The 14,388-nt window shown below is 38.1% G+C and overlaps 1 protein-coding gene across 1 annotated transcript in view; it reads left to right on the top strand.

Annotated features, from left to right (window-relative positions):
* Window positions 1-14,388, top strand: part of LOC124805360 (ubiquilin-1) — a 103,920-nt gene that overhangs the window by 79,725 nt on the left and 9,807 nt on the right. The window contains exons 8-9 of the mRNA XM_047265902.1: window positions 2,795-3,014; window positions 7,070-7,187. Of these exons, the coding sequence (XP_047121858.1) occupies window positions 2,795-3,014; window positions 7,070-7,187 (338 nt within the window). The remainder of the gene's footprint in view (window positions 1-2,794; window positions 3,015-7,069; window positions 7,188-14,388) is intronic.

The raw sequence follows: 14,388 nt of genomic DNA, 5'->3' as shown, positions 1-14,388 counted from the left end.
ATCATGTCACCACCAGCCCCTGCCTGAGTGTTCCTACACAAGCATGCACACATTTTACTTGCATCAATCTTGGATGGGGAAGTCAGGATGACATCATCAAAACAAAATCCTAGATGTCATATTCTCAGAAGTATCTCCTTCTGGAAGAATGTAGTCTCCAACAGCAGCTGACATACTGCAACCAGTCTTCTGAAAAAGTTTAACACAGTCTGTTAGGTTACAGAATTCCAGGCAGCAACAAATATAGGCATAGCCTGTAGAATTCTGCAATCACATCCTGTCTGTCAGGAATGAAACTGTCTTCAACACAACTGCTACTCTGGCTTCAACAGAACGTATTTTGTTGCTCAGATCCATAGGCTGCAGTTGACTTGTGGTGTTTGGAGGAACACAACATTTACATTCCATAGAAATTGTTTCCTTTGGGATGTGGAGGGCAGTTGTCAATAATGAGTAAAATTTTCCTTCCTGCTGCACCCGTCTTAGTATCTAAATGCCTGTAAAATCTCGTAAGGACTTCTAACCTCATCCTGACACTGCTGTTGTACTGATAAGTACAAAATAACATTTTTAAGTTTTCGAAACACCAGGAAGTTTTAAATTTTTGTATTGTTAATGGAGGCAACTTTTCACTTCCATCACTATTTACTCACATTAGCATTATCATCCTTTCTGTATTTATTTTTACTTCTGTGGAATTTTACTCCCTTAATGGAATATGATTTTGCAGGAGGTAAATTATAAAAGGTGCCAGTTTCATTAGCATTGAAAGTGTCTGAAGCTCATAATCCTGCATCGATCGAGGCATGTAATGTTCTTCCAGTAGTTTACACTTCCTGTGACCACCATCCTACCATCCCACTGTCTGCATTTACACTTGAAAACAACAGATTGACATTTTTAAAACATTCAACCAGCCATTTGATGCTCTGAAATTTTCAACACTGGTTTCAGGGAAATTTCATGAGCCTTCTCGTATGGTATGTTTCTTTTTACAGGAATGCTGCCACTTCTCATTCTTTGAAACCACTTTAAAAGAATTTTTTCCACATAATTGAATTTAGACATGTGAATGTTCTTCCATGTGGATCCATAGTAACTGTTAGCTTTGGCATTTAAGAACGCTTTCTTATTTTTTAGTATGCTGCACACTTAGACAGCGCTAAATCATATTTGTTCGCCATGTTAGGAAGTTAAGATTGTCATTGACATCACGGATGATAGGCAGCTTTTACTAAGTTCTAATCTTTCTACACTTGCAGGCTGTAACTCCACAGAAGTAAAACTGAAAACTTTGACACTTCAATAGACAAACATCTACATTTTTTGCACTTCGTAGGCTTGATGACTGTGACATCAGACCATATGACCTAACTTGCATATTAGGCAGGATGGAAATTTCTTTCAAATTAATTCAGTGCATCTGCTGATTATCACTACAAGGTAGTCAAGCTACTAACTAGGTATCTGTCGACCAATTGAATAAATTTCCATTTACTGTGGTACATGACAAAATATGGCTAGTGTAAAACTGAAAGAAATCAGAAACTCACAGGGCATGTAAGAAATCGTGTAAAAACTAGATTTTAATTTGCAGAATATTTCATGTTTAGTCTGTAAAAGTTGACTTTTTCTTGAAGTGGGGGAGGGAATGACATTGTCTTTATGCGAGTTTCACCAGGACTGATGAAAATATTCGCTAAAAGATGGTTTTCCTTAAAAGTGGGTTTTGTTGATGGAGGGAGTTACTGTAGCTACTTTCATACCCAGATGTATCGGAGAGAAATCAGTGAATGATCATGTTAGAACAGTATTGAATGCTACCTATCTGTTCTACACTATTCAAACTATTTTATCAATTATTTCTCAAAACAAATGTGATTAAAACTAATAGCACATTTATATATCTTTTACACTTTTGACAATAGTTATTTATGACTTACGATGGTATCTGTGTACTTTGTCCCCTTCCCCCCCCCCCCCCCCCCCCCCATTTCTTCAGAAGATAACATTCACTGTCTTTGAAGAAGGAATGCCATTCTGGAAATTAGACTTATTGAGCTGGAGTGGTAACATTAATCTTGCTTCAAAAGAGAAGATAGTTTGAAATTGTGGCCCACTCCTAAGATGTATTTTTCACAGTGCCCACAGATCATTCCATCAGCTTTTTCACAAAAGATAACAAATAATTCTTATCTGCCCTTGTTAAAGCTAAGCTTGTTTTGTGCCCACATTGCTGTGTATGAAATATCACGAAGAAAAGAACTAAACAATTGAGTGTTGGCAGATTGATAGCAGTGCAAATTTTCAAAGTTAGTAAGTTGATGGAAGGCAACACAGAGTGTAAGGGAGCAGGACTAATCTAGTACCCTACTCATACCCATAAACCATTTGACAATCATCAATAATATGGGGCACAAGTAAAAACTTAATGGAATATGATGGTCTTAATAACTGCTTTCTGGGTATTTCTGTCCATCAGACAGCAAATTTTAATTCATCAAATATAGTTTAAACCTTAATTTGGTAGTATATATTGAATAGTAAATGTTTGGCAGAAGTATTCCAGTTTTCAAAAGTTTTGCACAGAAATGCATTTTAGTAAGTGTTAGATTTGTAGGCTTGTTGCTGAAGTTATTGATAAGGCAGCTCTGGCCTGTTTTGAATTTTTCCACTTTGTGCTTGTTATTTTGTGGATTCAAGAACAAGACACTATTGTAGCAGAATATAAACTGACCGTTTAACATATAAAGATACATTGTGCACAACAGTAATATTTCAAATATGTGTGCAGTATGGGCATGACTGCACCTGCAACATTGGGAGGTACTACTGCTGCCACGACGACTTCTTCTAGTGCTACTACCAGTTCACCTGCAGCAGCAACAAACACTTCATCAGCAACAACTGCTACATCAACACCTACAAGCACCACGACCACTACCAGCTCCATTGCAGGAGATACTCAGGGAGCAAACCAACAGGATGTCTTCTCGCAGTTCATGGCTAGAATGGTATGTTCTTGTTGCAGTGGCAAATTGTTTTTATTAGCATATGTTATATGTGTATTTGTATTTATTGTAGAGTCATTGAAGGGTGCTATTGGATCAGTATTGTCTAGAGCAGACAATGGAGAATGTATCTTGGCTTGAGGAGTGTGGAAAGACGAGAAAAATTATGAGGACCATTTCTGTGAAATGCGAGAAGGTGGCTTTGAGGGAAAGAACAGGAGGAATTGAAAGCCCCAGCAGCAAATAGTATGGGTAAATGGGGAAAAGTTAGGTCTGTGGAAAAGAGATCCGAGGAAGGGGGAGAAAGTAGAAAATACAGGTTAAAAATTAAAAAGGGGAATTAAACAGAACTCATATTATTTTTTAGCCCATCTCATTTTTAATAATTCATTGGTATTGAATAAGTCAACTGTTTTATTTGGTATTGTCTATTGTGTTATTAAAAATAACTTTGTTAATTTTGCTATAAACATTTTGATTCCCAAAAGAAATATAAACCTATCTAAACAGGTGACCAACAGTGCAATCTTTAGAACAACATTCAAAACTGTACCATGGACATTCTCATAAATGAGAGTGGAAATATTGCAAAACTGATGCAGTAGCCCATTTACTTGGTGCTTGCAGACATTTCACACACAGTGAAGAAAGTTCACTGACTCACTAGAGAATAGGTATTAATAGCATTTGAAGAAATATTTCAATTATCTCAGTAACATAACACAATAAACACTAATATAAGGATATTTTCACTACGGAAGCAGAACATTTTTTTCATAATGCTGTCAAGATCACATAAAATTAATATAGCCAAATAGAGAAAAATAATAAAGGAGATTATAAAAATGGCAAAAATAAAAACTCAACAAATAAAGAACATGTTAGTATTAACAGGAAAGCAAATTAAGAACAAAATCCTAGTACCACTATAGTGTCAAAAGCAGGTGTGTGTGTGTGTGTGTGTGTGTGTGAGAGAGAGAGAGAGAGAGAGAGAGAGAGAGAGAGAGAGAGGGGGGGGGTGGCAGAGCAGAGGGATACGAAGAAATTGTCCCACAAAATGTTTCCAGATCTGTGTGAAGAGTACACATCAGCCCCCCCCCCCCCTTTTTCCAACACTCTCAAAACAAATCCTAAAACATCCGTAGAGGTGAAGGAAAACAAAAATCACAGAAAAGAATTAACCTCATATACCATATGAGAGATGAGTGTTATTTGAAACATAACTTGACTACTAGACATGCAAGTAACTTCACTGTTGTTTGATGCAGAGTATAGGTACGATTTTAACCCTGCCGGCTGTATAGTAAAGTCATTAAAAGAAACTTCCTGGCAGATTAAAACTGTGTGTTGGACTGAGACTCGAACTCGGGACCTTTGCCTTTCGCGGGCAAGTGCTCTACCATCTGAGCTACCCAAGCACGACTCACACCCTGTCCTCACAGCTTTACTTCTGCCAGTACCTTTACAGAAGCTCCAGGAGAGCTGCACCATATTTGAAGGTGTAATAATTAAATTAGAATGTTATAGTATTAAAAACTATGAAATATCTCACACACAAACACAAAAAGTAACACTTTGACGACTCACACAAAGTGGGTAACTTCTTAAAAAATGAGCTCAGACTATGTATACTAAAATGTAGCTAATGCAGAAGCACATTAGTGCTGCCCTTTTTCACAGATGTTGGACAAAAACTATTTCCATGTTGTATGAGTATATAAGTACTGATGCTATCCTCACTATTTTCTCTGCTAATGACATAAGAAGAGAGTTACGGTTCTGGAAAAATGTCTTGTATAGGATCTCAAGTCTTAACAAAACCTGCCTCTGAAATTCAATCAAAATAATAATTTTTAATCATGGAAAAAAGCAATATGCAATATAAGAAATTACAGAAGCCATTAACATAAAATTTTTGTTGCAAACCATTGCAAGTAAAACACTAAATTCAATGAATGAAAAATAAACAAAAGTGATGCATGAAAGAGCAGAAAGAGGCCTGCTTGCAATGGCAGGAAGGAGAAGGTATGAACAAAAAAGGGATAACAGAAATATAAACCAAGGTAGTTACCATACCCCTGGAACCAGTAAGACATAATTTTTACTCATTACCGAATTCTCATACACTTCTAGAAGTGAGTGATAACCATCAGCCCTTTGAGATAAAATAATTTTTCTGTCTCACCTATGAGAATTAGTTCTCATGGCATGAAACGTCTTGAAACTGACCAACTCATTTATATGAAAACAGTAATTTTAAAGTTTGCTCCCCCGACCTGCAGCCCCGCACACACCAGATAAATTTATGTGGGCACTCGTGGTAATAATGATGATAATAATAATAATAATAATAATAATACATCAGTTTATACGTGTATTAATAATCTGAAATTAAAGTACACCCAAAAAGATAGGAGAAAAGTGTTAGACCAAAATATTTACAAGAAGTTTCTGGAAACTAAGAGCTATTGGCCAGTTAAGAGCACAAAATGTAATGAAACAAAACATTGAAGTAAGTCTTGGATTTGATTGGAACATAATTGCCATCCATGTTGTGGTACTTGTAATAATAGATGTTTTTTATCCCTATATTGAAGAATGATGTTGCTTATACTGAGGATAAGTTTATAGCATTGAATTTCATGCTACAATTAGTAAGATTAAGAAAAGGGTTGTAGAGAGGATGAGATACTGTTTCCCAGCCAAAGTATATAGTGTGTCAGTGCATTGCAACCATCATAGGGGATGGGCATTCATCACAGACAAAAACATTCTGGATTGTGTAATACGATTCTAGTAGGGTGTCATAATAACTGTCTTGGTCGGAAATCTCAAATCAGGTTCAAACCTTTGCTGTCCTAAAATACAACACAGGGAACCTACCAAGTAGTTGGAATTAACGTGACTTTTATTTTCTGTGGATGAAGACATTTGTGTCTGGTGTCCGCTGTATTTGTTTCCGAGTCAAAATCATTGTCTTAGCTCCAGTCACAATCTCCTCACTCCACTGTGTCAAAAACATTATTGCACTCTCCATTTATTGATTTCCATGAATACCGGCAGCTCTGTGCTACTGTTGGACAATGAACACTGTTGTGTATACAAGTCTACTGTGGTAGTAATTACAAACAGAAGTTACATTCTCAGTACCCCTGTACTAGTTGCCTAAGTTTAGTTACCTTCTTCATTGCACCATCTAGACACCTGGCTGTTGTCTGCTGGCTCAACAATGCACAAGCACTCTTTAATACTGTTAGAAAAGTCTTCTGATTACCACTCACGGATGATTTGTTATCTCTGAACAAATGTGACTATTTTACCATAAATATTTTATTAGAAAAAAAAGAAGAAGAAGAAGAATAGTTCAAGCCATAGAGTCCAGTGTGTTGCATGTTTACTCCAAATAGTCCCCATGCTATTTTAATCCTTTCTCTTGAAATGTAATTGATTTTGATGACTAGATTCTATTGAGATGTGCAGCAACAAGAGTCTCTAAATTTATTGCCATATGAAATGTGTTATCAACACTGTCACAGTGGAAACAGTAACATTCATAAATGTAATACTAGAATGAGAAGTAAGTTACACTATTGGTCACAGGCAGGTGTTCGGAGAAAAAAAAATCTTTGACTACTTACAGAGTGATGTAAAGAATTGAATGGAAATAAAATTAACTTCAAACACAAAATGAAATCATATCTACTTGACAACTGCTACTGCGTAAAATAATTTCTGTGCTTGTGTGTGTGTGTGTGTGTGTGTGTGTGTGTGTGTGTTTTTCTTTTTCTATATTAGTTAGAGGTCACAGTTAATGAGCCACAGAACAAACTAACTAACATCCTGTTCACTTCCAAATGTGCAGTAACTGTATTAAGTTATGCAAGTCAGAAAACGTATAGTGAGCTTCTACAGGACATAAATTATCCTATTCATAGCTCTCATGGATAAATTATTTTATGGAACGGTTTATCCTTCAAGCTTATATTTACTTCAAACTACTTTTGTTAAATTTTGGAATTGGTTGCACTCTCTGAATTCTCTTTTCTTTTGTGTTGCAGTTGTCCAGCATGTCTACACAGTCTGGAGTCGGTAACCAGCCACCGGAAGAAAGATATAGGGCACAGCTGGAGCAGTTGGCAGCCATGGGATTTGTCAATAGGGAAGCTAATCTCCAAGGTAATAATGGTCAAAGGTTAAATGTTAATGTGTGAAATTATTAAATTACAGATATGTTATTAGTGTGTGGCTAACAGTAAATGCCAGACAACAAATCCAAGGGTCTGGTGTTCAATCCCATGTTGGTACTAAGATTGTATGCTGTCACTTATTGCTTTTTTCACTTCTGCCTTATTGCTTTTTTCACTTCTGGCAATGAATTGTTAATATGAAATGAGCCAAATTGCTCCCTGGTTCTAAATCTACATTAAATTATAGGTCCGCTTACAGCTTGCTTCGCCAGTCAGTTCAAAGATAGGAGTGAGACTAGACCTCCAATAAGACCCTGTGTAATAAAGCACAATGGTGAAACCAACCTTTGGATGGAGAGCCTTACTTCATTATTTCATAGTTCTTTTATTAGTTTGAGACTGTGGGTATTTTTTGCTAGTAATACCAATTATAGGCTGAGTTGGAAAATGTCACTAATTCCTCTAAACTGGATCAAGTTATTTAATAAAGTTTAGGAAGCAGTAACCTCCCCCGCCTAAGTAGTGGCTCTCTGTCTTATTAACTGGGTTGTTTAGCTGACATAAGCACAAAGAATAATTGACAGTGTAGGTATACATCATTGCTAATACAGTGAGCAGACTGTGCCTGTTATGTTTTTCATTTGTTAACTTAGACCTTGACTTGTCCTACATCCCTGAAGGTTCTCATTCTTGGCATGATGCACAGAACATAATGCAAGTAGATCCGTTATCCTGAAAAATATAATTTGAAATTTTGAGTAATTGCATTTTCGCAGCAAAATATATATAAGCTAGTAGTTTTGGATTGCCACATTATACCACTGGCCATGAGCTTTTATTATGCGCAGTATGAATTGAATCTGAATTTCACAATTAGCGCCCTTCCCTTGTAAGATAATTTTGGGTATTGGGCTGCATGATTGTAAAATACTAAAACAGCTAAATTGCCAACAGTTTGACTGACTTGCTGTGGTCCACTTCAGGGCAGTTAACTGCTGTAGAGTGGTGAATGCCTTCGTTTATATACTGTCATTTTCAATTGTCTGGTGAATACTGATGTCACATATCTGAGATGACATTGGATAATTTGAAGAAGTAGTTATGGCAGAGTAGCTGTACCGTGTGCTATTGCCTGTGCTACTCTGTTGGCTGATTGTAAGACAACTTTAGTAGGTGCAGCAAACTCTCGTTGGTGACTGGAAGGCAATAGCAGATTGGCAGCTAGTATCCAGGTGGTGGTGGTGGTGGTCTCCTGCATCAAGGTGTTGAGGGCGCATGGCAGTTCTCTCATGGCTGCTGTTTGCACTGTTAAACCTGGGTCAAGTGGTACTTCTGGCTACCAAGCACACACAGCTGGCACTCACACCTCAGATAACTTATAGCCATCCTCCTTGTTAATGTTGTTGTTGTGGTCTTCAGTCCTGAGACTGGTTTGATGCAGCTGTCCATGCTACTGTATCCTGTGCTAGCTTCTTCATCTCCCAGTACTTACTTCAGCCTACATCCTTCTGAATCTGCTTAGTGTATTCATCTCTTAGTCCCCCTCTATGTTTTTTACCCGCCACGCTGCCCTTCAGTACTAAATTGGTGATCCCTTGATGCCTCAGAACATGTCCTACCAACCGATCACTTCTTCTGGTCAAGTTGTGCCACAAACTCCTCTTCTCCCCATTTCTATTCAATACCTCCTCATTAGTTATGTGATCTACCCATCTAATCTTCAGCATTCTTCTGTTGCACCACATTTCAAAAGCTTCTATTCTCTTCTTGTCTAAATTATTTATCGGCCATGTTTCACTTCCATACATGGCTACACTCCATACAAATACTTTCAGAAATGACTTCATGACACTTAAATCTATACTCGATGTTAACAAATTTCTCTTCTTCAGAAACGCTTTCCTTGCCATTGCCAGTCTACATTTTATATCCTCTCTACTTCGACCATCATCAGTTATTTTGCTCCCCAATAGCAAAACTCCTTTACTACTTTAAGTGTCTCATTTTCTAATCTAATTCCCTGAGCATCACCCGACTGAATTTGAGTACATTCTATTATCCTTGTTTTGCTTTTGTTGATGTTCATCTTATACCCTCCTTTCAAGACACTGTCCATTCCATTCAACTGCTCTGCCAAGTCCTTTGCTGTCTCTGACAGAATTACAATGTCATCGGCAAACCTCAAAGTTTTTATTTCTTCTCCATGGATTTTAATACCTACTCCGAACTTTTCTTTTGTTTCCTTTACTGCTTGCTCAATATACAGATTGAATAACATCAGGGAGAGGCTACAACCCTGTCTTACTCCCTTCCCAACCACTGCTTCCCTTTCATGTCCCTCGACTCTTATAACTGCCATCTGGTTTTTGTACAAATTGTAAATAGCCTTTCGCTCCCTGTATTTTACTCCTGCCACCTTCAGAAAGAGTATTCCAGTCAACATTGCCAAAAGCTTTCTCTAAGTCTACAAATTCTAGAAATGTAGGTTTGCCTTTCTTTAATCTTTCTTCTAAGGTAAGTCGTAAGGTCAGTATTGCCTCACGTGTTCCAACATTTCTATGGAATCCAAACTGATCTTCCCCGAGGTCAGCTTCTACCAGTTTTTCCATTCGTCTGTAAAGAATTTGTGTCAGTATTTTGCAGCTGTGACTTATTAAACTGATAGTTCGGTAATCTTCACATCTGTCAACACCTGCTTTCTTTGGGATTTGAATTATTATATTCTTCTTGAAGTCTGAGGGTATTTCGCCCGTCTCATACAGCATCCTCACTATATGGTAGGGTTTTGTTAGGCCTGGCTCTTCCAAGGTTGTCAGTAGTTCTAACGGAATGTTGTCTACTCCCTGGGCCTTGTTTTGACTTAGGTCTTTCAGTGCTCTGTCAAACTCTTCACACAGTATTGTATCTCCTGTTTCATCTTCGTCTACATTCTCTTCCATTTCTATAACATTGTCCTCAAGAACATTGCCCTTGTATAGACCCTCTATATACTCCTTCCACCTTTCTACTTTCCCTTCTTTGCTTAGAACTGGGTTTCCATCTGAGCTCTCGATATTCATTCAAGTGGTTCTCTTTTCTCCAAAGGTCTCTTTAATTTTCCTGTAGTCAGTATCCATCTTACCCCTAGTGATACGCGCCTCTACATCCTTACATTTGTCCTCAAGCCATCCCTGCTTAGCCATTTTGCACATCCTGTCGATCTCATTTTTGAGGCGTTTGTATTCCTTTTTGCTCGCTTCGTTTACTTAATTTTTATATTTTCTCCTTTCATCAATTAAATTCAATATATCTTCTGTTACCCAAGGATTTCTATTAGCCCTCGTCATTTTACCTACTTGATCCTCTGCTACCTTCACTATTTCATCTCTCAAAGCTACCCATACTACTTCTACTGTATTTCTTTCCCCCATTCTTGTCACTTGTTTCCTTACGCTGTCCCTGAAACTCTGTACAACCTCTGGTTTAGCCAGTTTATCCAGGTCCCATCTCCTCAAATTTCCACCTTTTTGCAGTTTCTTCAGTTTTAATCTACAGTTCATAACCAATAGATTGTGGTCAGAGTCCACATCTGCCCTGGAAATGTCTTACAATTTAAAACCTGTTTCCTAAATCTTTGTCTTACCATTATATAATCTCTCTGATACCTTCTAGTATCTCCAGGGTTCTTCCATGTATACAACCTTCTTTCGTGATTCTTGAACCAAGTGTTAGCTATGATTAAGTTATGCTCTGTGCAAAATTCTACCAGGCGGCTTCCTCTTTCATTTCTCCCCTCCCCCCCCCCCCCCCAAATCCATATTCACCCACTATGTTTCCTTCTCTCCCTTTTCCTACTATCGAATTCCAGTCACCCATGACTATTAAATTTTCATCTCCCTTCACTACCTGAATAATTTCTTTTATCTCATCATACATTTCATCAATTTCTTCGTTATCTGCAGAGTTAGTTGGCATATAAACTTGTACTACTGTAGTATGTTTAGGCTTTGTGTCTATCTTAGCCACAAGAATGCGTTCACTATGCTATTTGCAGTAGCTTACCCACGCTCCTATTTTTTTATTCATTATTAAACCTACTCCTGCATTACCCCTATTTGATTTTGTATTTATAACCCTGTATTCACCTGGCCAAATGTCTTGTTTCTCCTTCCACCGAAATTCACTAATTCCCACTATATCTAACTTTAACCTATCCATTTCCCTTTTAAAATTTTCTAACCTACCTGCCCGATTAAGGGATCTGGTATTCCACACTCTGATCCGTAGAACACCAGTTTTCTTTCTCCTGATAATGACGTTCTCTTGAGTAGTCCCCACCTGGAGATCCGAATGGGGGACTATTTTACCTCTGGAATATTTTACCCAAGAGGACGCCATCATCATTTAACCATACAGTAAAGCTGCTTGCCCTGCTTTCAGCCGTTCTTAGTAACAGCACAGCAAGGCCGTTTTGGTTAGTGTTACAAGGCCAGAGCTTTCAGTCATCCAGACTTTAGCCTCTGCAACTACTGAAAAGGCTGCTGCCCCTCTCCAGGAACCACACTTTTTTTCATGTTATTAGGGCATTTAATTATTTCAGTAGCCTCTATTTTCTGTTGCTGCATCCACGGCTTTTGAGCAACCAGTGAGGTTCTTCAAAACTGATAGGATGGTCACTTTCCTGGTGGTCTGACTTGTTCTGTCCCAGTAGTACATATTGTTAGTGTTCTGAAATGCAAATGCTAATGGGTCTCCCAGACTACTGAAATACTAAAACACTCTAACAATGTGAATGGGGAGGATGGTTGTAAGTTACCTGAGGCCTGGCTGCTGGCGATTCCAGCCCAGTTGACCACGTGTGCTTGCTGGCCACCAGTGTTTGACGGTATAAACAGCAATTGAGAGAGAACTTCCATGTGGCCTTAATGCCTTGCTGCAGGAAAACACCGCACCTTGGATAAAAACTGCCGGTTTGCTATTATCTTGCAATCACCAATGAGAGTTTGCCTACCAACACTTACCAGAGGCAACAACAGACAGCTGATAACGCTATTTTCTACCAGTGTTGCCTTCTAATCAGCCACCATGTTAGCACAGGCAATAGTGTACTGTACAATCACCTCTCCATAACAACCTTTTCAAATTGTCCAATGGCGTCTCAGATAAGTGATGTCAGTACCCACCACATAACTGAAAATGATAGTATATAAAGGAAGACATTCACCAGTATATAGCAGTGAACTGCCCTCAAGAGGACCGCAGCATGTCATTTGAAACATCAGCAGTTTAACTGTTTTAGTAGTTTACAATGACAAGCCCCAGTACCCAAAATTACCTTCTCCAAAATGACATTAGCCTGAAAGCCAACAAAGTTAGTAGTTTGTTTTAACTTTCTGTAGACCTGCAACTTTACCATGAACAAAATTTAAATGTTAAGGAAAAGAAATCTGAATTCGTTCACTGAAAATGTGGTTTTACTAATAGTACAGAGGAGCTCACAAAATGAAGAATGGATTATGTAGGGAATGTAATCTGCAGTGGTTTTGTGATGCCTTCCACAGTAACTCTGGAAGCTTTTCAGAGTACAGACACCTTTTGCAGCCACCCACTGTAGGTCAGGTGCTTCAGTGCCTTTCGATGTGCTGGAAGTGCTAAATTTTCTGTTCTACCATCTGTATCTGGGAGACATCCCTCTGACCCAACTCTTGGACAGGGTGTATACGAGGACAAGGAAAAAAAATTCCCAGATTTTTCCTGGATTTCCCGGTTAAAAATACACTTTCTCATGGGTGAAAATACACTTTTTCCGTGTTAAGCGACAGTATACTCTTCCTCGTTAAGCGACATATACACTTCCTTGGCACTGTAAAGGTCATCAATCCTTCGAATGTTTATGGTTTTATATACCAACGTAGAATTTTCCGGCACTTTAGAAAACAAAACTCGGGGGAAAAACACGTTTTGAAAGATCTTTGATGTGCAACAGCATGTACGCTGCACATTTTCATATTATGAGGGTATAAATTGGAATTCCACCAAACAATGCATGTTACTTTCCGAAGCATTAAAATCGAGATTGCGATGCACTTTTGTAAGCATCATAGCTCATTCACGTGATCTCACCAGCTGATGACAGCAATAGGACACGTGATGTAGTCAACCAATAACAAGATCACTCTTAAGTAGCGCGAATACACAAATAAGAAAAGTTATGGCTTAAATTAATATACATAGCATTCACATATAATATTGGTCTCGAAGATTAGTGAGTTGGAAGAGAAGCTAAGCTTCCACATATAATGTTGATCGATACATCACACAAATGTGCCAGCAAAATTTTTAATAACGACGCAAATGTCTCATCTTCTGGGCTCGAAATTCTTCTAAATGGTCAAAGAGTTGAATTTTTAAATAAGTCATACACTTTGTGATTTAAGAAATTCATCATACATTCTCGCACATAGTTCATCTTGCATAGAAGGAAATCTGCTTTGAATGTAAGGCTTTTCAAACAACCATTCGCAATATTTTCCCGCGACCTGTTAGAAATAGGTTCGTTTCAGCAGTTGCAAGAAAGTGCCAAATAACTGGTGTCACCGCACTTGCGCAGCTACGATGACGCGGAAGCCCATATGTTCGTATGTGTAAAACATTAAAAGATCTCACATTATGTCATAAAAGAAACAAGACATCAAAGGATACTTCAAGAGCATTGGGATTTTGCGAACCATACTAGAATGCATAATTTGGCTTAAAATGCGCATCCGTATGTAAATTTTCTTGGAGTACCAGTACTCGTGTTTGGTTCTTTATTATGGCATAATGCCATACGTGCACTTGAAATGCAGTGAACAGTTGAAACTAGCCAATAGTGTGAAATTAAACACTCTGTTTCAAATAAATTGACTGCCTCAGTAGAAAGGATTAATAAAAGCCAAATCTCTTTAGCAAACTGGCAAAAATAACTTCGATGTTCTGTAAGGCGATTAATGCTTGACTGTCAAAGGTGGAAATAAAATCTGAAACTATTAACATATTTTAGCGTGCTTATGCAAACATATTTTAATTCATTTGATAGCTCCCGGTCACAAAAATCCGTTTTGTTATCCCCCGGATCTACGATATTTCCGAACAGGGGCAATATTAAGTAGTGGCGGCAAGCCACACTTCCGTAACCAAAAGCGGTAGAAGGTACTACTGATACGTGACTC

The sequence above is a fragment of the Schistocerca piceifrons genome, chromosome 7, assembly GCF_021461385.2.
Source record: "Schistocerca piceifrons isolate TAMUIC-IGC-003096 chromosome 7, iqSchPice1.1, whole genome shotgun sequence".
In the NCBI taxonomy this organism is placed as follows: Eukaryota; Metazoa; Arthropoda; class Insecta; order Orthoptera; family Acrididae; genus Schistocerca; species Schistocerca piceifrons.
This window is presented reverse-complemented; position numbering and strand designations above follow the sequence as displayed.